A 25,298-nucleotide genomic window follows, 5' to 3' on the forward strand; every position below is an offset into this window, starting at 1 on the left:
AGGCTCAGTACCTGAAATGCCATTAAAGATACCTCTATAGTGTGCAGGATGTCCTACTGCAATACATAATTTGCATTAAAAGAATTGTAAGTGCACTCAGAATGTATCGGCCGGAAGTGGTACCCCCTCAAATTGCAGTCCGACACTTGACAGCCAGTCTTTCTATAGTAATAAGCAGAATCAGGGATAAAAAATTTGCGAGCAGAAGGGAGTAACAAATCTAGACTTTATTTTCATTGTGATTCGGTGCAGTTTAAAAAAAAAACATAACATGCAGATGGCCGTTTAAAAAGAACAAGGCAGTGGTCATCCCGCACACACTCCTTGCACAACCTCCACTCTATCCCTTCTACAAAAGACTCCTAGTGTAGCTCGGACACTAGGTTTCACTTACACATTCTAGAGAATAGTTACAGCCTATGTGTTTGGTATAAACATCACAGAACACCCAAACCCTGCACCCCCTTGTTATAACAGTCAGAGTCTAATTCCTACGGCCATGTCTGGTGATTGTCCTGTCTAGGTAGGCCGGTTATGTCTGCGTCTGGGGGCTTTCATATTCATATACAAGTGCCTCTTTAGCAAGTGCTCAACGTGTGGAGGAAGAGTTTGACAAGCTGCGTGCTGGTATAGTGTAGTCCTGTGTAACTTCTGCCCTTCTGGCTCGGACCTACTCCCAACTACGGCAAATTCACTTCCCCAACATCCCCTAGTGAAAAGACCAGCTCCTACAGCACAGAGATCTCAGCCTATGGAACACGGCCAGTATCAATGCACCCCATTTCTGTTCTCGGCTGCCACAACTGAAGAGGCCGACCTCTGGTTTAAAAACATTTCAATTCTCATTGCTTTATCTTTTAGCAAACAATGTATGCCCTTCGGTAGTTCAGGGCCATGCCTGCAACACATGTTATGGCTATGGACTCACTACTGTGAGCCTATAGTGTATTTCTGGAGGGGGGCAAGGATGACCCCAGCGTTTCTGTCCTCGCTATCGGGATTGTACAGCTGGTGCTTGCTGATGTACTCCAGCACGGCGTCAGGCACTAAGTAGCGCACACTCTGCCCTCGTCTCAATGCTCGGCGGATCTTGGTAGCGGAGATGTCATTGGTGATCCACTCTGTCACCATGTGGATGTTGTTCTGGTGCTTCCAGAGTGTGTCCGACTCATAGATGAACTTCTGTGAGTCAGTTCCACTCCTGCTGATGCACACTAGGCCGTAGTCTGACACAATCTCAGTCATGTCCTCCACCTTCCATAGATTTGGGGTCTGAAAGGACTCCAGCAAATCACCGCCGCAGAGCAGCTTCAGCTTGGGTGTCCCTGGAAAACACCAAGGAAAGATTGAAAAAATAGCATGCTTTTGCAAAGGCCCAGTTTTTTACCAAATAGAAACCCGTTACTTTTCATCCTTAAATATTACAACTCCAAGATGCATCTCATTGTGGCACGTAATAATTCACTTAACAGAACAGAAGTGAAAATATTCTGTTGTGGGCTCTTAGTATGGAGGACAGCATCAGCTTAGGTGTACAGGCAGGTTATTTCCTGGTACTCTGATACATACCACTAGCCACCCACTGCTTGCCAGTGCATTACTACTTCTCCAACTGTCACGCCTAGAATCCCCACTCACACATACCCAGGGTTCCACGCTGACATCATAGCCACACACATCCAGGGTTCCATGACATCACATTAACTCATCCCCCCAATACACAAGCACACTACACATCCATACTGCTCTGTTGACTCTTACCCTTACAAACAGTATTTACCTTCACCTAAGAGATATAGATTCCGCCACGGGGCTGTTCGAGACTATTCAATCAAATTCCAATCCCCTCTCTCCACCCATCAATGCGCACTCTGTGACAAAACACTGGATCAGTTTCTCCCAAATCTCCCCTTCTGGGATCCACATCAAGACTCTGGTTCATGGGGTCTGCTTTCTATTTAAACAAACTGGTTTACTATACAGGACCGATTTCATTAAAATCAGTGATAGAAGTGTACAAAAAAAGAAGTGGACTGAGGCCCTTGCAGGGAGCAACGTGCAAAAAATTGTTCAAGGGTTGCAGCCATGCTGTTTGACAGCCAACTGAGTTGAAACAGAATTCAGTTTAGCTGTCAATGCTATTGGGTGGTAAAGTGGATAAATGTGCTTTTAACTTACTTCACAATGAACAGTTCCAGAATGGTGAAAATGGTTACAAAAAGCAGTGGAACTGTTAACAGTAAAACAATGAAAGTAGTGGAACTCCGTTCCCGACTGTTCCCGCTCACTTTGACCACTGCTTAAAATGAATATTAAAGGAATAGTGCGCTCAAAAATGGTATGGTCTGAGCGTTCGGGCATGTGGTTTTAAGCAAATCGATCGTAAAGAAATTTCCTATGCACCTTACCTTAGTTTTCCTCACTTTTACACATGCGGAATCAACTAGCAGGGAGCGGCCATCTTGTTCCACTTTTATCCATTGCCGCAACTGCCCTCGCAGCACTAAATCATATCACCCGCCCCTGAAGCTGACATCATTAGGCGCTTACGGCCCATTTCACAACGCAAATGCACGTCTTGTGTCAACGTTCTCTGTGCACCAGCTAATGATGTGTCTCCATGAAAATGGCAGGACGCCTCTATCCTCAATAAGTATAAACAGACAGCTTCTCATCAGACAACATCAGAGTTACTTTTTCAATCATTTCACTGCTTTTTTGTATAGCCTGTGACTCGTTTCTGCTCTGTTCAGCTATCTTCGTTGCTTGGTGCTCTTGCAAACAGATACTTGTGCTAGCATTACTATCGATTTTAATTTTGTCGTATAATGGCAACAATACAGCCCTACCAGTACGAGCCAGAGTATTCAGAGGCAGAATTAGTTGATAAGAGAAAGATGCGGAAACGATGGGGCATCGGACGACAGTTGGGAAGACGAAGCACTGGATCCTGAGCCAGAGCCTAATCACATGGAAGACGTTTCCACCTGGTGTACCTGCAATCGTTGCAAGGTCATGCCAACCGAGGGGGAGAACTGCTGCTGCAGAGAAAACTCTGGATGCCTGGCCTACATATCGGAAGAAGACACACCTTCGCTATGCGTTAGCGAGCTGCATGACTTCAGGGCAGCCTACCTCTCAAGGTCCGTGTTGAGGATTAGGATGGTGCTTACGCACGAACTTCGCACAACAGCTCGCCTTTGCAATCCAAGTAACTAATAAGTTTAGTCTAGATTTGATGTCACTTTGACCACCAATGCCACTAACATTTCTTGTTCGTCTCCTATATTGTTGTAACTTTGATCTATCACTGGCAAAATGAATGCAGTCTGGCAAATTCAATACATCTCTCGCGCTCTGGGGAAATCAGTGGTCATCTTATGTGTCTTTCAATTTCAACTAAGAAACAATATTTCTCTGTGTCACAAACATTATGGATTGCATGGGGGTTCACTTTTGTAATGTGTCTACACTTTAAAGCCAAAGTTGATTGATCCATGAAGTAACATGTGTACGGGCAACTATGCCATAGGATACAGGATGCATTTTCAAGTAAGGTTTGTACACTTATCAGGTTCATTTAAATACAGTATGTATGTTTCTCTTCCACAGCTGGTAAAGGCTGGTGGCCTATCGTTCCTTTACATGGTGGCTTCATGGGAGGCTTGGATACCGCGTTCAACGAGTAATACCTGCCTGTGATGTAGGAGCCATTCCCGCCAAATTCCCCAGTGACAGCGGACAGTATAGGGGATTTTTCTACACTGGGCTGCAACTCGAAGTACACAATTTGTAGTACATTTGTGCCATCATCAAAATAAAATATAAATGATCTTTTATGTATAGTAGTTTCAGTTTTTCAGTGAATAGAGGACACGCTCACTTGTCTATGAGTGACATGCAACAATGGGTGGTGCCCTTTTACGCTCACCTCCTCTGCAGCAATCCATCCCGTTCCGTTATAAACGGCCAAGGTGCCAAACACCATGTACACTTCAAAAGGTATCTTCCGCACAGGAGCCATTGTACACATGGCCTCCCCAGACCCAGTGTCTCCAGGCTACCCTGAAGCAGACCCCACCAGAAACATGTCACATTCACATGCACATCCTCTTTTCTAATCCTTTATAAACTTGATATTTATCCGTAGCACTGGAAGTCAACTCTTGATCATACTACCTGTTCTCCTGCTGCTAACTCCCCTGCTTGCTGAATCTAATTATTTGTTAGTCAAGGTAAGGGCAGGTCACCTATTAACTTCACTATATTCATCTCTTTCTGATCTCAACCTTTCTATCCATTTCGACCTAATGCATCCAGTAGTGTAATGGTCATTCATCGCAATTACTTTACCATTGTCTAATGTTTCAAATGTTCTGATCTCGATATATAGCAAATTTCATCAGTGTCAATTGTAATAGAATCGCATCTTCCTCGGACCATGTCTATAAGCAGGTTTCCTTTTGATGCATGAAAGTACATTCAATGGACGAGTAACACGTTACGATTTGCGTGGCATCGATCAATTCTGTATGATAGTTACCTCAGTCAATATTAGACTACGCTACACAGGTTTTGCTTCTTTGACCAAAACAAACATTCCATAGAAAACTGATATAATTCCATCAATATCATGCATTCAGTACCATTTTTCTGTCATTATTTATACCTTTTTATACAGATCTTATAGATTTTTCAAGAATGCCTGCTTGTATGTTTTGGGTTGCCGTTCTAGGAACCATGTCAAAAGTCAGGGCACAATCCTGCATACATTCCCGAAGGATATTGATTCCATAAGAAGATGGGTTCGATATTGTGGTATTGCGGTGGACGAGATTGAAATTAGAGCCCTGGCTGTCTTGGGAGACTTGAGGGCCAGTCGATTCCACATCTGCAGCCTGCACTTTACAGACGATATGTACGACCAATCGAAGTACACAAAAAAGCATAGACCCAGAATGTGTCTTAAATTGCTTCCAAATACAATTCCAACTCTATTGATGCACACACTGCCACAGGTGAGTCCCAGATGATGAATTAGCTGTAGGTGGCGGGGTACTGAACAGGTAACTCCATGAACGGATTAGTGCTTTCGGTGTAAATGTGTCTTACTAAAGTTTGCATGTGTAACAGTTTGAATTACATTTTAACTATACCACATTTTACTATACATCTGTCCCTGGTTTATGGAGCCTCAAATGAAGTAATTATGACCATGGAAAACAATGCCATAGTGCCCTTCACAAGAAGCATAATGTTTTCGTAATCGGTTGCTTGACATGTCCATTTTTTTAGGAAAGCATACTGATGGAAGCACAGACCCTCGCAAGTGACGAAACCACTGACACGTCCAGTATACCAATGGCGAGCCCTACACACTTGCAGAAGTTTATATTCTCGACAGTTGGATTTTCCCACATATCTATTGCAAATTTAGGGGGCGTGGCCTGAGCTCATGGCGTGAGGCTGCGTTTTTACAGAGCTCCTGCCGAGATCCTTAATGATCCTTTGAAACCCACCAAAAAACGAATACTCCTGCACCCATGAACACATCTATCAACACAGCAAACGTTTCCCCAACATTCGGGCGAAACGCGGCCAGAAATCAGAAGGAGGCTAACACAGACAGTAACGAAGAGAGGCCCGTCCGGATCCAAGATGACAGGCGCTGCACGCCGAGAATGACAGGTGAAGGCGACCCGGGAGAAGGAGGTGAGGACGCTGGGTGCATCAAGAAGCACTGCAACAAGAAGCACTGCAGCCTGAAGAAACGAATCAGGGAGTCCGACACCCAAGGCATCACGCCTTACACCACGACAGCTGAGCTGCCACATGGGCTGCATAGGCTGGAGCGGGCGAAAACTGAGGCAGATCCAGCTGGGACACATCGCGGCTGAGGGTACAGAAGAACTGGGAGCCTGGCTGAAGAAGCGCGAACGAACAACCAAACACGCAGGGGAGACAAGGCAAGCGGGACAAGGGTAAACCCAGAGACACGCGAGCGATGAGTGAAGAGAACCAACAAGAACTCCAACACAGCCAGGGAGCGAACCGAAGCACTCAGCAACAGGACAGGGTTGAACTGCCTGGAAGGCACCCACAAGCCGTGCTACCTCAAGCCAATGGATGCTGGACGGATCCACACCATTGAAGGGTCCGTAAGTCAGCTGCACGACACAGCGCCTGTTGCGAGAGAACCGGGGAGCAGACCACGGGGCGACACCTCCCCAAGGAACGCAGCGGACACAAACAAGTAAGGAGGAGGGCCCCCGGGCCAAAAACACACAACCAACCCAGTGGGGACCCACGGAAGGGCCCTAGCCGAGTGAAACATGAGCAGAAACACCCAGAGGAGCAGTGACAAAAAGCAATGTGGCGGCACAGGAAGGAACCCAGCAACGCGAACGACCAGAGCCTGCAACCACGGTACCAGCCCACAACAGCTGTAAACCGGTAACACTGCAGCAGCTGGGGGGCAACAACGAATAGCAGGGAGCTCCTGAAAGGGACTTAACTGGGGGAGGCAATCCCAAAAGCAGAAACATCCAGAAACCCCCCTGGCAAGCCCATGGGCCAGGAGGGGTCTTGGCTCGGGTCTCCAACAAATTTAGGCATCCTTTGCCTAGGCCCTCTTGGGACCGGTCCTGGCGCCTTTGGCGCCAGGCTCATACTTGATAAAGACTTGTGTTTAGGGAACTACTTTATTTCAAGTGCCAACCAACATGGAGGCATCCACATAGCTTGGCTCCTTGGAACCAAGCTATGCGGTATAGTGTTTTGGTTGTGGTAGCCAAGGAACTACTTTACCTGGACTACTTTCATGAAGCTATTTAAACCACACCCGACTTAGCAATCTTGCAACGTGACGCTCATCGTGCTCAGCTGTACCCGCGAACCTCGGAAGAACAGCATCTGTAAGGAGACAAAAGGACATCATTACCAGCAGCAGCTTACCTGTAATCTGCATCTAAAGCTTACCTCGCAAGTCGCCCCTCAACCAGCATACCGGTGAGCACCGTGATCTATGGGAAAGTAAAGAGAACAGGTTAGCAAAGGCAAGGCATCATAGCGATGCGCATAGCGCCTACTTACTGCATTCATAGTGCTCTTTATACGCCATCATTTACCGGCGAGACCCAATTCAGCCAATGCATCCAACTGGACTTCCGCGCACCTAAGGAAGAGAAAGAGACATTTACTAAACCAAGAAAGGCATGCAAGAATAACAACAATATACAACAGCAATAAGACCTACCTGAAAGACTCAAAGCAGGCCGGCATCAGTGAAGTAACTAGATTGCATTCGCCCACAAAGGACAACGTGCCCCTGCCAAAAAGGCAGGACGGAGAGCACACCTGAACTAACAACAGGGTGAGGAGAGACACGGTGGGCATACGGGGTGGTGGGGGGGGTGCTTACCCCAGTCGCCCAGTCTTGAACATTGCCCACCTGTATTCCAGGCAGAACTCTCCCGCTGGTCACACTTGGGAGCCGCAGAGAAGGATACCAGAGTCCCTACGGCTTGGTGGCGTCCGCGTGGATACCAGGTGAGCGTAACACCTACCCCACGGCATATCCCGAACGCGGGTGCATGAGGAACTAATGGGTCACCACCTGGACCCAATGTAATACCAACGTGCCCCCCAATATAGATGGGACACAGAGGACGCTCCATACGGTGCATAAACACCGCGCTGAAGCTCAGCGCAACAGACTCGATCCCAAATACAGCCCCAGAACCACAAAAGCAGGAACCCAAAGGCAAGGCACGGGATAACCCGCAGGGCACTCCCACGAGGGGCGCACTGACACATTTAGTGGTGTACACACCACACAAACTGCAACTATAGACGCTGTAAGTGCTGAGATGTAGCGAGGCTGCACCGAAAAGGCCCCCTGCAGTGTGCCTCACCTGAGCCTGGAAAAGCCGAAACGGGCCACAACAGTCATAAACTGACAACACCGTTGCGGCTGGGGGGTAACAACGAACCGTGGGGAGTTCCTGAAAGGTGGCCAAGAGCTGAGCTGATTGAGGCAAATCCAGAAACAGACGACAGCGACAAAGGCTCACCCTACTGCATACCCTGGGACTACTACCTGGATTGGGTGGGACACCAGCGATACCCCCCCGACACAGGAAGGACACACAGGGAGACCTACACAACGAGCAGTTACCACGCTGAAGCCCAACGCAACAGGCTTGAGTCCTAACGCAGCTCTGCAACTGCACAAACTAGAAGCACAACGGCAAGGCACTGTATAGCTGAGAGACCTCCACGCGGGAGGGGCATTGACGTAATCAGTGGTGCTCACACCACACAAACTGCAAGCACAGAAGCGCTAGTCGCCAGCGGAAGCATGCCCTTGACCAAAAACAAGAAAGACTCACCAATTATGGACTGCTTCAACGCCGCCAAACACAAAGGGCTCCCGCAGGGCGCCCCTGATATGCAAAACACACAGGCAGATGAGGAAGCCACCACCAAAGATGCCCAAGTACTAGAAGCCATAGCAACCTTAAGAACCTTTATAGACACAAAAATCAAAGGGGTCAAGACTGACATGAAACTGATGCAGCAGGATGTCCACAATCTCACGGAGAGGGTCGCGACCACTGAAACTGAACTAAAATCAATGGCAGAAACCACCAGAAATCTGGAAAAGCTGCTGACGGAACTAGAAACAAAGAATGCGCCACTGGAGGCCAGAGCTGAAGATGCAGAGGGGTGCGCCAGACGCAACAACGTGCGCCTAATGGGAGTACCGGAAGGAATGGAAGGATCCGACCCCACAAACTTCGTTGAAAACTTGCTACTACAAGAAATTGGAGCAGTTGCGTTGTCACAGGGGTTTGTAGTAGAGAGAGCACATAGGTCCCTGCAAAAAAGACCACCGCCGGACTCACACCCCCGTCCTATGATAGCAAAAATCTTGAACTTCCATGACAGAGGCCATTCTGAAATTCTCCAGAGAGGGTGGTGCGATCCGCTCGGACAACGCTAATATAGCAATATACCCAGACTACACGCCTGCAGTGCAAAGGGCCAGGAACTGCTTTGTGCCAATAAAATTCAAACTCAGGAAGCTAAATATCAAGTACATGCTGATGTACCCGTCTACACTTAAAACACTTTACAAGGGATGAGCAGTTTTTTTAGACACACCGACGGCAGCTATAATGTGGCTAGAACACAACAGCCTGGATGATGGAAAAGAAACAGAGGCATGAGGAATGAACGGCCCGGGAGGAGATGGAAGAGAGGGAAGGTCACATTTTCAGTAGGTTTGTGGGTGAACGACCCGACACAATGGGGCAATCTGTTCTGCTACACGGCAGGAGCAAGGCAGGAGCCTCACTCAGAGCACACAGACACACCCCACTGAGTGTTAGGCGTTGGCCAGTTGTTGATGCACTACAACCCGCACGCCAGGCTCTGGATGGGCCAGGCAGTTGTGGGGGCGCTCGAGCGCTGCATCTGTTGCGTGGCCGCTGAGCACAGTTTCTCAGTTATGGTTTGTTTTGGAGTTGTTAACGGTTTGAATCCCAAACAAAACGATGTACGTGTCAAGAAGTGCACATGTGCTGCTGTGCGCAAATGGAGGGGGGAGGTGTCTGCCTGGGGCGGGAAACAAAGGGGCACGCTGGTATTGGGGTTGGGACTACAAAGGTGGAACGGCTGGGAGGGGGGGGATTTATGTATAGGTATGGCCAGCAAAATTAAAATTCTAACATGGAACAAGGCCTGGGCACATACATGCGCAGGAACCAAGTAAAGTCCTTTCTTAACAGGAAGAGGGTGGCAATTGCGCTGCTACAGGAGACCCACTTGACGCAACAAACTATGGGGTCAGTGATAGACCATTGGGATGGACAGTGCTACGGGGCTCCTTATTTCAAATATACTCGGGGGTGGGGTACTCTTTTGGATAGGCCCAACGGTTCCATTCAAACTACTAAGCTGGGAGGCAGACCCAGAGGGTTGTTACCTAATAGTAAGGGGGTGGATTGAACAGGTTGAAGTCTGCATAATAAACTCATATTTCCCCCCCAACTACGGGATCCCGAAACACTTAGATGCACTGGGGGTCAAACTAGTTCACCATCAAGATAGCTTCTGTATCTGGGTTGGAGACCTCAACTGTGTCAGGGATTGGGGGCTGGACAGATCTAAACCAACAGCAACTAGAAATAATGCAGCGTCAGGTGCACTAAACACACTGGTGGAGGCCCTTGATCTGGTCGATGTGTGGCGAGAGCCTCACCCAACGGACAGGTGCTACTCGTACTTCTCCTCACCACACACCTCAGAATTAACTATTTGTGAACAAGCATCATCAGCCACAAATAGACTCAGCACAATATTTAGGCAGGTCCATCACAGACCACTCGACACTGCTGATAACGTGGAAGGCAAAAGGTCCCCGGCCACCCATACCGCTGTGGCGAATAGCGTCAGACGCCCTGACAGATCAGGCCTTCGTAGAAGGGCTGCGGGACAAACTGGAGGAGTACAAAGAGGTGAATGTAGGCAGCGTTGAACAGTGGGGTACAATCTGGGAGGCGATGAAAGTAGTAGTAAGGGGCGAGGCCATCACAGGAGCGGGGGGCATACAGAAAACATTAAGTGGATCTAGAAAAAATGGAGGATGAGATAAAGCATAAAGAATCAAACCCGCAGGCACATGACAGGAGACGGAACTGACGCAGCTGCAGTGGGACTGCCAGGAAGCATGGGGGAGGCTCTCCAAGTTGGACTATACAGTGAAAAACCGCCAGGGCACATGCTGGGGGAGATGGGCCAAGCAGCCTACTATCCTGGCTGTGCAGAATGGAGCACCCACGACACCAAATCACGGAGGTCAAAGACGCAACAGGTGCAGTGCACAAGACACAACAGGAAATAAACAACACATTTCGGGATTTTTACTCCCATCTCTATAACCATGATCATCAAGTGGCGCAATCAGACATATTGAACACGTTACACGAAATAGGTCTCCCCAAAATAGAACAGGCACAGTGAGAAGCCCTAGACGTGGAAATAACAGGGGACGACATTGCCGAAGCAATAAACGTCCCTTGCCTCCAATAAAACGCCCGGAAGCGATGCCCCCCCCCCCCCGAGTTCTATAAAACAAACAAGACACTTACCACGCCGGTGCTGCTTGAGGTCTTTCGGGAGGCATTTACTATTGGGGAGCTGCCTGCGTCTATGAGAGAGACACTAATAGTACCGATACCCAAGCCTGGGAAACCAACAGAAGAATGCGATTCTTGTCACCCACAGGCAATGTTGAATTTCGACGTTAAGGTCCTTCCTCACAACGGTACTAGCCACCAGCCTGAATAGGATAATGGGGGGCCTAATAGACAGCGACCAGACTGGTTTTATACCAGGGTGCAGCACTGCGTTAAACCTACGTAGACTGCAGCACATCCTTGCGCAGGCAGAGGGATCTTATCAGGAGTATGCCATACTCTTCCTAGATGCCATAAAAGGGTTCCACACAATCTACTGGGAGTGGCTGCTGGCGGTACTAAGGGAGTTTGGATTTGGGGAAGTTTTTATTCGCTGGGTTTGGATCCTATACACGAACCCCAAGGCCAGGGTTAAAACTGGGAGGTTGGTGTCGGCGATCTGGGACATAAAGAGGGGGACCAGACAGGGCTGCCCACTGTCCCCAATGCTATACCTTTTGGGTCTCGAGCCAATAGCAGTGTACCTCAGGAACCAGTACCTGGACGCTGGCTTCCGAGTTGGGGGAGCGGAGCACCTACTGTCACTCTATGCGGATGACGTGCTGCTGTACGTAAGGGACCCGCATCTAAACGTCCCAGTAATCCTAGATATACTAGACAACTACGCCAAGGTGTCAGGAATCAGCTTCAATAGATCCAAATCCTGTATATTTCCAATAGCGAGGCTAAGAGGGAGGGACGCCAGTGCGCTGCCAGTGGTGGGACTCAACTGGAAGGTGGACTTGTTCAGATACTTGGGGGTCACCATAAAGCACACCCAGAACAGATGCAAAAAACACAACACGGCAAAGGTGGTGCAGGGCCTGAAGAAGTCCATGAAATTTTGGTCCAAGTTACCACTGTGTCACGCTTATCGGGAGACCGGGGTTCGCTGCTCGCGCTCTTCCTTCCTGGTGCCTCTATTCGCGCTTTTGCGCTTGGGGAGGCGCCAGGGGGAGAGCTCCGGGGACCTGGGCTGCAGCTCCTCGGCGCGTGCGCGGGAGACCGGGGTCACGGTCCCGCGCGTTCGCTGTGGAGCGGTTGCCCAGGATTGGAGCAGCTTGCTGCTCAAGCCTCGCTCTGGGTCCACCGGCACCCGGCTACAATCAGGCTTGCGTTCCAGGCCTTGCGGGCGCCGGCGGCCCATAAAGGGAGAGAGAGGATCGGGAGCAGATCGCGTCTCAACGCGTTCTGTTCCGGATCGTGTACTCGCTCTCCCTTGTTTGTCCACCATTTGCCTTGCCCTTTACTTCTGCCTTAGGATTTCCTTCTCCTCCTTTCCTGTTGCCTTCTGGGTTTTCCCCTTGGGTTAGTTGTGGTCCTCAGCCAGTACTTCTCCTTCCCTACTGGTCCCAGCTTGATTTCCCTTCTCTTTCCTGGTTCCTCTCCCTTAGCCTGCCCAGTGCTCCCTGCCAGCCTTAGTCTCTCCTCTCCTCCCTGGCCAAGCCTGTACCTAATGGTATACCTCCAGTGCCTTTCTTGGTGCTTGCTCCTTTTCCTTTGGACTCTCATTACCACAGCATCCAGTGCCAGCTTCGGGAGTACGGCCCCCTCTCCTTTGGACTCTCATCATCACAGCATCCAGTGCCAGCTTCGGGAGTACGGCTCCCACTCTTTTGGACTCTCAATTACCACAGCATCCAGTGTCAACCTCGGGAGTAAGGCTCCCTCTCCTTTGGACTCTCAACCTCTACAACATCCAGTGCCAGCTTCTGGAGTACTGCTCTCTCTTCTTTGGACTCTCAATCACCATAGCATCCAGTGCCATTCTTCAGGAGTTCCCCCCTGACTACTTTGAACTCTGGAGCCTCGCCGCCTCAAGGATTCGCTCCTTCAACTTCTCCTGTCTGTGCTCGCACAGTCCCGACGTCATTGAAACCAGGAGAGAGCAGCTTGTGGCGTTGGGAATCGGTCCATCTTCTACCCAGTACCCATTCTGGGTGGAGGAGAGGCTGGTTGCTAGTGTCACCAATTCTTCTCATCAGTCTGGCTGCCCCGTCGAGATCAACCAGGTATTCAGGTACGCAACTCTCCCGTGATTCTCACCTTAACACACTGTCACCGTTAGGCAGGGTGGCCATCACCAAGATGATCATCTTGCAGAGATTCCTGTACTTTTTCAATAACGTGCACTGCTACATCAAAGCATCCTTCTTCCGATCGCTGGAAATGCTGATCCGGGAGTTCTTTTGGGGCACCTCCCGACACAGGCTCTCACTGATGACGCTATACCTACCATACGACAAGGGAGGGGGGGGGTGAAACTGCCAAACCTGGAGTGATACTACCTAGTAGCCCAACTTGGTCACGTAGTTAAATGGCTGGCAGATGAGTCCACATCAGAGTCCGGCTTGCTGCAACACCTGGTGGCTCCCGTTAAGCTGAAAGAAATACTGTGGGTAACACACGGCGACACAGAACACACCCCAATTATGGTAACACTAGGGAGGAAAATATGGAAGAGGGTGCAAACCCTGCTGAAACTTGCACACCCTTACTCCCCTTAAGTGCCAACAGTGGCCGACGCATTCCGAGACAGCACAGACATGGCGGTGGGGTGACCTATATGACGAGGGGGCCTTCAGGGAGTTTAACTCACCGCAAGAATGGAAGGGGGTGCCGAGTGGGCAGTTTCTCTGGTACCAGCAAATCCGCAAGGTGGCCAAAGACAGGTGGGAGGGCTGGCCAGAAGAGCCGCAAGCGGAACCATTACTCACCCTGATGTACAATCTGAGCGATGGCTGGCGACCAGTCTCCAGGCTGTACAGCATGCTAATAGACACACCCAACCCTACCCTAAGAGCACAACGCTGAAAGAGCAATGGGAGACATACTTGGGCACAGAAATAACAGAAAAGGAGTGGGAGAGGATATTGGGCTACCCCAAAGCAGTATCTCGGAACCACTGCTTCAAACTAATACGACTAAATGTGCTGTATTGCACATACATGACTCCGCACAGGATAGCCACATTCAAGAAGAGCGCTAGCTCACAATGCCCATGGTGCGAAGGCGAGGGAGCTGATCTGATACACATGTTTTGGGGGTGCGGGCGTGTGAGAGGATTTTGGACATGGATAGAACAAGCTTGCAGAGCGGCTGGCGTAGCAAGGTATGAATGGTCACCCAAGGAATGCCTTCTTGGAGCTTATCCCAGAGTTAGCAAACATAAGCACATGCTCAGATTCATGGATATGGCGTGAATCTTAGCCAAAAGAACCATTGCCATGTCCTTGAAAAATGCTGGGGGGCCACAATACGGCAGATGGCACATGGAATTTGAGAGGTGGGCGGAGGCTGAAACCAAGGCTTGGTTGGAAGGGGTCAACAAATCGGAGCCGGGCGGCAACGACCAATGGGTCGCATGGAAAACACTGGTGTGGGACATGTTCCACCCATCTGACGATAAACCCCCTTGAATGAGTCATACAGAGTGAGCCACAACTGCCCCACGCTCAAACAACTATTTAACCGCGCCCAACCGACGATTGCCACTAAAGGCATCAGGAAAGGGGGAGAGGCAACTGAACCCTGGACACTAAGATGCCAGCCCGGCAAACACTGCAGAACACCATATGACTTGTGTGGGAAAGTGTTTGTTTGTTATTAAATGGCTACTGTTATATTATTGGTATAAATGTACGACATGAAAGAAAAGCGAAATACTGAAATGCATGGTTGTAATGAAACAAATGCCAATAAAAACATTTAAAAATAAATCCATTGCAAATTTAATTTTCTTTTTACCACTTCATGACAATGCACTGAAAATGAAGGAGCAAGATTCTGCATCCATTTCTCTTCAGGAGTCAACAACAACTTTAAGCGCCTATCAGGTAATTTTATTTCACTTTTCAATCACGAGAATGTATTATGCTTGGAATTTCAAATAATATGAAATCGTTTATGTACCCTGTCGGTTGTTTACACTAGGTGTCATTTATGAGTTTCTCTTTATATGTACCATTATCTGCATCCCATTGTCCCTGTTCCGTTTCATAGTTTTCATCCGTACAAAAACAGTTAGTATGTTCCAAGGGGATGCTGCTACTTTGACTACAATTACATCGTCCTTTGCAGCTGGTCCAGAGTATGAGGTATGCGTAATTACAGTTCCCTTGAATGAAAAAAAGTAAATCCTACATAGGATACTATTAGACAGTGACATTCATATAAATGTGCAGTGTTCCAAACGTTTCTGATTTCAGTTCTAACGTTACACTTCCTCCCTAATGCAGAATACATTGCAAAATCTTTGAGGGCAACATTACAATCAGTATGTTTTGCACGGAGATCTCTTATCAAGTACACTTGCCATCAATCGGGCTGAAATTTAAAATGTATATTTTGACTAAATGACGTACACTGTTTGCAAGGGTATGTGTGTAAGCGATGTGTGCAATGAAAGATTTTAATTTCCAATGCGATTGACTTTTTTTTTAATGAATATTGTATTCAAGGAATGTACACAAGGTGTGGAATTAGTAATGGAGGCACATGGATCAGAGGTAGTGCATCAGCTAGCTGGTGTGGTTGTTAAAGAGAAGACCACGGTTTCACAGAAAAATTAAGAAAACAAGGGTAACTAACAAACAATTCTGCTTTCTAGAAGTGTTTTGGGCTGGTGTTTTCTTCATAACAGGTTTTTGTATTTGAATTGCTACCTACTGTATGTGTGCTATACATTGAACATGTTTTTACAACCCATCTGCTAGAGGCCCAGAAGTATAAAGACACAAACAAGAAATGAAACCAAAGATGCTGCTTGCCAAACAGATTTCACCATGGAGCAACTACTATTTGAGGCGCAGCGTGGTCCTGTCAATAAGCAGACTTGAGATGCTTATCTCCAATGGCCTGAAACTGAATTGAATGACACCGGCAAAGCCAGCAAAGTTTTCTTGGACCATTGCTACAATGTCAGAACTCGACAAGATGAAACTGAATATACTGAAGATGCTTTGAAATTTCTTGCTGACCACTTGACACAATCTACACCCGCAAAAAAATGTCCACCCAATAAACATTCGACATTGATGGTTTCTCCAATTCGTTTTCAAATAACACAAGCTGAACTAACAGACTGAGGATTCAACACAACTGACCGAGGAACCTGCCAAAGATCTCAACTACAGTTTGCCTAGTTTGGGTGATTTGTCCACCACAGTTGACTCACATACCACAATCATGCAGGACGATTGGCTAATAAAAGAGCAGAAATACATTGTATTCGACAGCTGCTTGGTAGACATTATACTAATGCTGAAATGTGTCCATACATTGAGGGGGAAAATATGTGGGCAGCCATTGGTGCATGTGTCTTGTGTATTACAAGGCACTAACCTGAAAATCCAAGCCAGCTGTTTCCACCTCCATGAAACATTTTCATGGTCCGCTCAACCGATGCTGGGCAAAGTGACAGCCAGAAATCTACTATGTTCAGCAGCTTTACTTTTCAGTAGCTCTACCTTTAGTAGGAATGTCAAGTTTCTGTCAATTTGTGGGAGTTCAGTTCCTTGCTAAAACACAGTACTACAAATATCAAAGCGAATTTGGAAGCCTCGCTATTAGTCAAGCCTGGAATTGAACAAATGTCAATTGAAAGCACAGTTTCTGGCAAACGGTTCAGGCTAGCTGGCAACGGACAGTGTGATATCCCCTGGTTTTTCAGCAAAGTACTGCACATACAACTTTCAAGAAGTGGAAACAAAAAAAAAAAATGTGAGCTCGGAGATCGTGCAGGTGTCCCCATGTAAATCCTCTGTGGCCATGGAGAAACATGGTTCCATAAAATCCTTCGAACATCTTCAATCGAGGGGAATGCAAATAGACCTCACAGCCACTGACAGACAAGTTTCAATAGCCAAGGCAATGAGCAGTTTCCAAACATCCGTCATCAATTTGTTGTATGGCACGTTGCCAAATCAGTCAATAAAAGAATTACAGCTGCTGGCAAAAAAAGAGTTCAGAAAATATTTTACAGTGATCGCAGTCTTTCGGCAACCATCTTTGGTGGAGCTCCAAAACTTGTGATGGGTCTGTGGAAATTCTATTTGAAAAATGGCACACACTGATGCACCACTGTTCCAACTTTCACTCATGGGCAGAAAACCAACATTTTCACGGATGTGCACATGGCCCTTTATCGGAGGAGCAGGAACCCAAGAAGTGGTTGGTTCCATCTTCACCTCCACACAAAGCTCTTGAGAAGATCGTGTTTGATAAAACTCTTTCAAGAGACCTAAAGGAACTCACATAATTCTATCACACTGGAGATATGGAGGTGTTCCACAATATGTGTCTAAAGTACAGACTGAAAAGGTTGCATATCGGCATAGACGTTATGCAAGCTACAACTTTACTAGCCATATTAGCGCATAACGAGAACGTAGGGAGAGAACAATCGAGAACTGCAGGAAACTTTGGGATGCTTCGTTACAACCTGGCCGTTGCAAAACGAGGCAAAAAATGGGTGACCAAGCCAATATACCAGGGAATGGAATTCGATTTTGTGAAAGATCTCACTTTGACTGTGTTGACCATGCATACTCATGGAATCAATCCCGATATTGTTCCTAGGACACATACATTGCCACAAAACATTGCAAATGAGCCTAGTCCACCTAAAGCGGAACTCGTTGAACAGTTGACTTCCCGGTATAAATGATTTGCAGGGGTGTTCTTAATGTGCTCACTATAACTTTTGGGATATGTTCCCCAATCTATGTACATCGTACATGAACAATGGACTGCTATTAAACTCAAATTTCAAAGCTATTAAAAGTATTAAGAAGTATCCTATTATGTAGATTTAATCCGGTTTATGATTAATTAATTTTATATCTCAAACGATAACATATGTCTGTGGTTGCTTGGTTTCTGTAAAGTTCGACATAGGTGGCCATAGCGTCCAAATTGTCTTTTTAAATCTATCCTCTTTGTCAACTTTTTTTTTTAAATAAGTGCCTGTTGTAGCATGCCATACAGTGTAACTCTGCGTTTTGCCCCCTCCCACTTTCGCCCCGCTCTTGTGGGTCCTTGAACGATCAGGGCACGGGAGGGTCAGATGGATATCAGCATGAAAGGAACTGCGGGGTCTAAGCTGGTGGGCTCAGGTCTGGCGGGGTGGAGGCTGTGAGTGCACAGGAATTTCAGTGGCGATGAATGGGCACTTGGATTTATGACTTGTCAGTGTCTCAAGTTATCCTGAGAGCACATTCCTCCGTGAGAACAGGGCGCGCGCAGACCTACCAATGGGGAGGAGATGGTGTGGGATGGCTGAGTCTCGGCGCTAGGGATGGGAGAGCTGCATTTGTATGGAGAGATGGATTTTTGGGACTAGTAGAAAGATGCCATTCGGCCAAATTTAAAAATGGTTTCCTAATTATCTGTTTTACTTACCCTAACTGTAACTGTTGTCCAAAAATATCTAAATCACTAGCACTATTGATGGTTAAAAAAGTATTCACGATAGCGCGGCATTGGTGGATGCCAGCAAACAATTTGTTTATTTTTAGAACATATTTCAAATGCTACTTTGGTCAGCCGGGCTAATCGCTCCCATGGAGTGAAGGTCACTTCGTTTGATGTTGCTTGTGGGGAGTTCACACTGACGCGTCTTGCACAGTATGTTCTTGATTTGTGGCTTTCCTTCCCAAAAAAACGAAAGTTACTAGGCATGCACGCTCAAAACAAGGTTCAATTGTTGTTCGACCTTGAACGAAAGGGACAATTAGCTATGGATTGAAGGACGGAAGGTGTCGAATACCCGCAAAAATGATCAGGTTCACTATTTTAAACCTGACATTGGAACAATTATTTTAATTCCATGAAAACTGTTGTTCTGAGAGGACACTCTGCTTTACGCCAAGAGAATGGAAATACCAAATATAATGTAAGTTTGACTGAAGACTAGTTTATAGATGAACGAGTAAAGGTTTCATTTTCTGACCGGTATTGCTTGCTTACATTGTTATGGGTTGTTGGTTGGGACACATTGTGACGACACGCAAACACAATCAGTATGCAGGCTACTGATATCTAAACCACTTCATCCCATGGCATATCAGTGTGTGCTATCAACATTGTATTATTGGGTGAGCCGGGTGCAGAACATTTCCCAAGGGGACTCGATTTGCTTGTCGAAATTTGATGTTGCCAGTTCTGTTACATTTTTAAAAAAATGTAGCAGGCACCCCTCTCTAGAGAGAACATGGCATGATGACCAGTTCTGTGGTGTTTTCCCACTTTGATAGTCCGCAGCCATCGCTTTTAGCTTTAGCTCACTGTACCTTTTACAGATGGGAAATATCCGTTTGCATATCAGGCATTGTCCCGCCCACATGGGCAGTCCAGCACCGAAATGCTATGGCAACTCCCTTCTGAACTAGAGTACCTACAGCAACCCCAATAAACGTTTCAGCCTTGTGCCTCATCAATGAGGTGGAGCTGTGCCTCTCTGAGCACAGTGAGCATGGAGTCCACGTCTGGGTTCCTCCAGGTTCCACCAACCCCAAGTTTGTTGCTAATATTCGTTATAATGCCATCTATGTGTATTTAGAATTTTTCCGTCAGCTTCCGCATCGCATTGGGAGCTAAACATACTCCACAGAGCTAACCTCTCAAGGACATCGTAGACTCCAACTTTACCTGATATTTTCTGTGTGTTTCCATTTTTTGTGGTTTGTGTTCGTTATTATGTTTCACCTGGTGCAGAATTAAAGGGTGAATGGGTACATTTGAATAAAGAACGGCTACTGAAATATATTTTTATTATGTTTTGTACACAGCTACATTCTTCCTTTCTGCGAATGTCATTGTTTCCAGATACAGATTGATGCTTTCTTTAGCCAGCAGTGGCAGATATGCCTAAACGGATGGATTTCGATTACGCTGATGTGGGACGATCGCCCAGGCCTATATGGCGGTACCAGCCAGAAGGAGCAATCTGTCATTTTTTACGGTAGTCTAGCAAGAAGCTGATGCCGAAGCCTTGCGATTCAAGGTGCGTTGAATGCGCATCTTCTCCCGAAAGGAACACTGTGTGCCTCATGATAACGTTTTGATACCACAACCCAAGGACTTTCAATAATTGGTGATAAATTGAAATCACTCGATGTTCTCCGAGCTCTTTCTGTGAAATAAAAGCACACTGTACAGAGTATTGGTGTTTCCTTTAAAAATAGTGTTTTCTATTCCAATTTGGGACGCGCTGTGCTGCGAGAGGCTGTGTGTTGATATTCCGAGTTCTGCGTCAACTCACTTTAAGACGTAGGTGATGACTCGGCACGTTTGGCTACGCTGCGCACTCATGAAAATAGGTGGAGAATATTGCTAGGAATAGTGATGTCAGCTCCAGGTGCGGGTGATATGATTTAGTGCTGCAAGGGCAGTTGAACTTGGGGCGATGCAGCAACGGATAAGTTTAGCACAAGATGGCCACGACCCACTCATTTATTTTGTAAAGTGAGAAAAACTAAGGTAAGGTTCATAGGAAATGTCTTTACGATCGATCACAGTTTGCTTAAAACCACATGCCCAACGCTCGGGACAATACAATTTTTGAGTGCACTATTCCTTTAACATCAAGCACCTCCTTTTTCTTCGTGTACCATTTAGAACCATGTATCCCTCAAACAGTTCCCACCTTTGGTCTCTGGACAGCATTTATCAGGCTCATCAATGTCATTGTCCAACTTCCTTTTCCGACCCTTCTTAACTGGAACATTAACATTTGTCTGGGATTTCATATCTTCGTCTGTTACTAATTTCTGTGAATGGTGTCTGCAAAAAATAAAATAAATACATCATAAAAAAACCCAATATGACAAAAGCAGTGTGGCTCCAATCTTCACGTGAGCCATATTTTACCAAAACGAAAATTAATACCTGGAATAGTTCTAGTTTTCCACCATTATGGTTTAACAGGTTGCTCACCTTGATTACACCAGGAATTTCAGTGTTGCTAAAGCCAACCCATCAGACTTTAAAAATAGGGAATAGCTTTTTTATGTTGCACATGAAGATGCGTTTTCTGTATGGTGTTGCAAGAGAGACAGTTCACTTACTACTAATGAGTGGTTTGTTTGGTGATGAGGGATGGTGCACTTGCAGTTAATGTAACATTTGCAAAGAGTCAATTTGTAATTTGGACGTTGTCATCCAGAGCCTCAGCGAGTCAATGGAGTGAAATTAGTTGATCAAACACTATCTGAACATCAGAAAAATGGAATCTGGTGACATTTTGTTTAATTTAGGAATGCTAGCACAGCTCTGTGTATGCAGGTGTGGATCAAGGTTGAAAGCCCGTGATTCAAATGTTCGAGGGAGAAAAGACCGAAGATTATTTTTCCAAAATAACCTTTGTTTTGTTCTCCCCTGAACATTTTTTTTTTCTAAACTTTATTTATTGATGGTCATAATAGCCACACATGACACACTCCATTCAACACAGTTCAGTAATGAAATACAGTAATCGTACATATATAGTAACATTTTCGGGTGTAGAAGGAATAGAATCTTCATCCTCTGTTATGTCACAAAGGTACATCCTGAAGAAGGCCCATATGTCCTTAGGGCAGCTCGTCATTGGCAATGTCAAAACATATTGTTCCTCACTTTCATTAACAAGTGATAATTCTTTAAGAAAGCATTCCAGTTGTGGTGCAGTGGGGCTTTTCCATTTTTGAAGTATGCATTTTTTTGCCACAATATAAGATACATTGAACAGCCTTCTGGTGGTTCCTGACGTTTTACCAATATCACCAAACAGATATTTTTGTGGGGTAAGGGATGCAGGGATTTGTGTTATAGCCTCTAGGGCCTCTGCAACTCTTCTCCAGAAACCCACCACCTCTGGGCAAGCCCATGTTAAATGAGCCTGCCTGTACCTCTCCGCACTTGGGGCATTCTCCATTACTGTCCAGCGTGAATTTGGACATCCTGGCCGGTGTGTAATTTAACCCATTTAGCATTTTAAATTGGATCAGGCGTAGACCTGCATTGAGTGACACGTCCTTGGTCAAATGACAATATGTAGTCCATGTCTTATCTGCAATTGATGCACCCCATGTCTGCCTCCCAGGTCGACCTGATATTATTGAGCGATGGAGAGTATGTCTGTACCATTGAGTATAAGGTAGAGATCCCAGGCATCGCCCCCAGATTCCATAGCACGCAGGCATGGATGTGGAGGAGGCTCATCAGGGAACAGTGGCCATTTAGTGTGGAAGGATGCTCTCATGCGGTGGTATTGAAGAAGCTTGTGTTGCCCTCCCCCAACCATGTTCTGGAAGTCTATGAGGGTCACATATTTCCCGTTGGGAAACATATCACGCATTTTAATCTCCCTGCTTGGGTCCCATGTTTTCTGGAGACTTTCATCGAAATACCTGGGAAATACCTGGGGGAGATACTGGGAAATTCCACAGAGGGGCTTCCGAGTCATAGGGTGTCTCTATCTGTAATTTCTTATAAAGTAAGGACCAAGCGTGAACGGCGACACTCACCGGGTCAAATCGGCATGGGTCTCTGTGATGTGTATCAAATATAATAGTGCGGAGGTCAACGGGGGATGCAGCGTATCTTTCTATACAAGTGTGAGGCGAAGTGTCAGAGGGGGTCATACCAGTGTCCAGCGTTTTGAGCCTGCACTACCAAGTAGTACAACTCGAAGTCTGGCGCCGCCATGCCATCCTTATTATAAGGTTCACTCATGTTTTCCCCATTTAATTCTGGCTACACCCCCCATTCCATACGAACCTAGTGGCCATGAAACTTAATTTCGCAAAAAAGGCTTTGCCCGGCCATATAGGGACATTACCGAACAAATAGAGGAGCTTCGGGAGGACTACCATCTTCAAAGCAGATATGCGTCCATACAGCGAGATATGGAATGTGGCCCAAACGTGTAGTTTAACGTTGAGGGATTGCAATATTTGATCATAATTATCCATATATAATGTTTCTCTATCTTTGGATACTAGTATGTTTAAGGTTAGCTTCAGGGTCACGGATGTACAGAAGCATATCTTCTGCATAAAGCAACACTGACTGGGTCGGGCCCATCATCCTTATCCCTCTAGCCCCATGTTTCTGACAAATAAACACTACTATTGGTTCAATAGTCAAGGTGAATAGGATAGGGGAAAACGGGCAGCCCTGCCTGGTGCCCCTACCTAGTAGAAATAGTCTGGACATCGTACGGTTTGTAAGAACCCTTGCCCCAGGTGACGTATATAATAGTTGAACACATTTGATGTAGTTAGAACCCATTCCAAATGCTCCAAGGACTGCAAACAGATATACCCAGGATACGAAGTCGAAAGCTTTTTCAGTGTCAAGAGAGACTACAACTACACTCGCTGCGGGGTCTATTTGTGCCATTACCCCAAATAACCTGCAGAGGTTTAAAGACGTGGATTGAGTCGGAATAAAGCTGCAGTGATCTGGGTGGCTAAGGCTTGGCATGCTGGGGAGAAGCCTAGTGGCAAGTACTTTCGCAAAGATCTTGGCATCTGTATTAATTAATGACAGTGGCCTATAAGAGGACATGTCCTGGGGTGGATGCCTGGGCTTGAGCAGAATCATTATCACAGCTTCCCTCATGGATTCTGTTAAGGTATTCCGCTCTATTGCCTCTTCCCATACCTTGAGAATGATAGGAGTTAGTTCCTCCCGATATATGTTATACAGTTCGGCACCTGGTCCGTCTGTACAAGGGGCTTTTCCTGATGTTAGGGCCTTAATTGCTTCCTGTATCTCTTCACAAGTAATCGGTTGTTCAAGGGCCGATTTAGCCTCACTAGACAGTTTTGGAAGTCTCAGCGCATCCAGATATTTATGTATGTCTGGGAGTGAATTATGGTCTTGTTTTGAGTATAGTTCCGAATAAAACGACAGGAATTCCTGGTTGATATCCTCCTCATTTGCGCGACTCCTGCCATCTCCACCGTGTACACTTGTGATGGAGTTATGCAGTTTTTCCACTCTAATAAGGGTAGCTAGGGACCGACCAGCTTTGTTACCTTCCCCATATCTGCGTGCTCTGACCGGGGCAGTAATATACTGTATCTCTCTGGCAGCTAGTCCGCCAAAATCTTTTAATAGTTTATTAATGTCGGCAAGGGTATTTCTATCATGCGTTTCACTATATCTAATCTCCAGCTGTCGTGTTTGTAGTTCAACCGTAGTAAGTACTTGTTTTACCGATTTCAAGAGTCCCGTGGATTTAGATATAATGGTGCCCCTTGTTAGGGAGAATTCTCATTTATGGCTAATTTCCCTTAACTAGTGAGTCCCTCAGCAGCTTTGCTGGATTTCTGGCGTTTATTTTTTTCCACCTGCTAAGTGTGAGAACCTTTTTCCCACTCTTACATGTGTTTTGCCATTTGTATTTCAACTGTTTGTGTGATCTTGGGCTCTGGAGCCACACTACTCCATGAGCCCCCCTTTTTGTGTGTGTTACACAACACCTTCAGTGCAGTGACCCAGGGTTGTCTTTAAGACTTCCCCCTGACTCCATTTTTCTGTGGCCGACTACTGTCCCCCTGAAACAGGTAAAGTTGCCATTTACTTTATGTAGTCATTTAAACTGCAGATCCAGTGCACCCCATTTTACATGGAGTACTGGAAAGGGTTAATTCCTACTCCTTTTTGTCTGTGCCTCTTGGAGCTTTGTTTCGCTCCCTTAACACTAAGACTTGGCTAGTGGCAGTGGTACCTACCCTATCTTTTCTACCGCGTTTATATTATATACATTTGGTACTGTTTTAGGCTATTGTATTAGCCTCGAACTTAAACCCGTTTGACCAAATACTTTTTAATTTGGCTCCGGTCAGGTTTTATCACCATCTCTTTTAGTTAAACTCCTTCTTGTGTTTTACTTTGCGCGACAAATCAGGTTTGCCTCCTTTGTTTGCCGACCTTTGGCGGGCTTCTGACCAGAAGCCTTCCTTTGGCATCTAGTTGGGCTGAATGTGAGGGAGGGCTGTAGTCACCCCCTGCACAGGATCTCCTTGGAGACCCAAGTCGCACTTTGTCATGATTGGCTGAGGTGGT

The 25,298-nt window shown here is 46.5% G+C and overlaps 1 protein-coding gene across 5 annotated transcripts in view; it reads right to left on the reverse strand.

Moving 5' to 3' along the window:
* Nucleotides 1-212: 212 nt before the first annotated feature.
* NMNAT1 (nicotinamide nucleotide adenylyltransferase 1) overlaps nt 213-25,298 on the reverse strand; it is a 383,145-nt gene continuing 358,059 nt past the window's right edge. For all 5 annotated transcript variants that reach the window (XM_069610001.1, XM_069609999.1, XM_069610000.1 and 2 more), the window contains exons 4-5: nt 20,887-21,023; nt 213-1,325 (exon numbers count right to left, since the gene is read on the reverse strand). In XM_069610001.1, coding sequence (XP_069466102.1) covers nt 928-1,325; nt 20,887-21,023 — 535 coding nt within the window. In that variant the 3' untranslated portion in view covers nt 213-927. The remainder of the gene's footprint in view (nt 1,326-20,886; nt 21,024-25,298) is intronic.

Source organism: Ambystoma mexicanum, chromosome 8, assembly GCF_040938575.1.
Source record: "Ambystoma mexicanum isolate Mex_15411 chromosome 8, UKY_AmexF1_1, whole genome shotgun sequence".
In the NCBI taxonomy this organism is placed as follows: Eukaryota; Metazoa; Chordata; class Amphibia; order Caudata; family Ambystomatidae; genus Ambystoma; species Ambystoma mexicanum.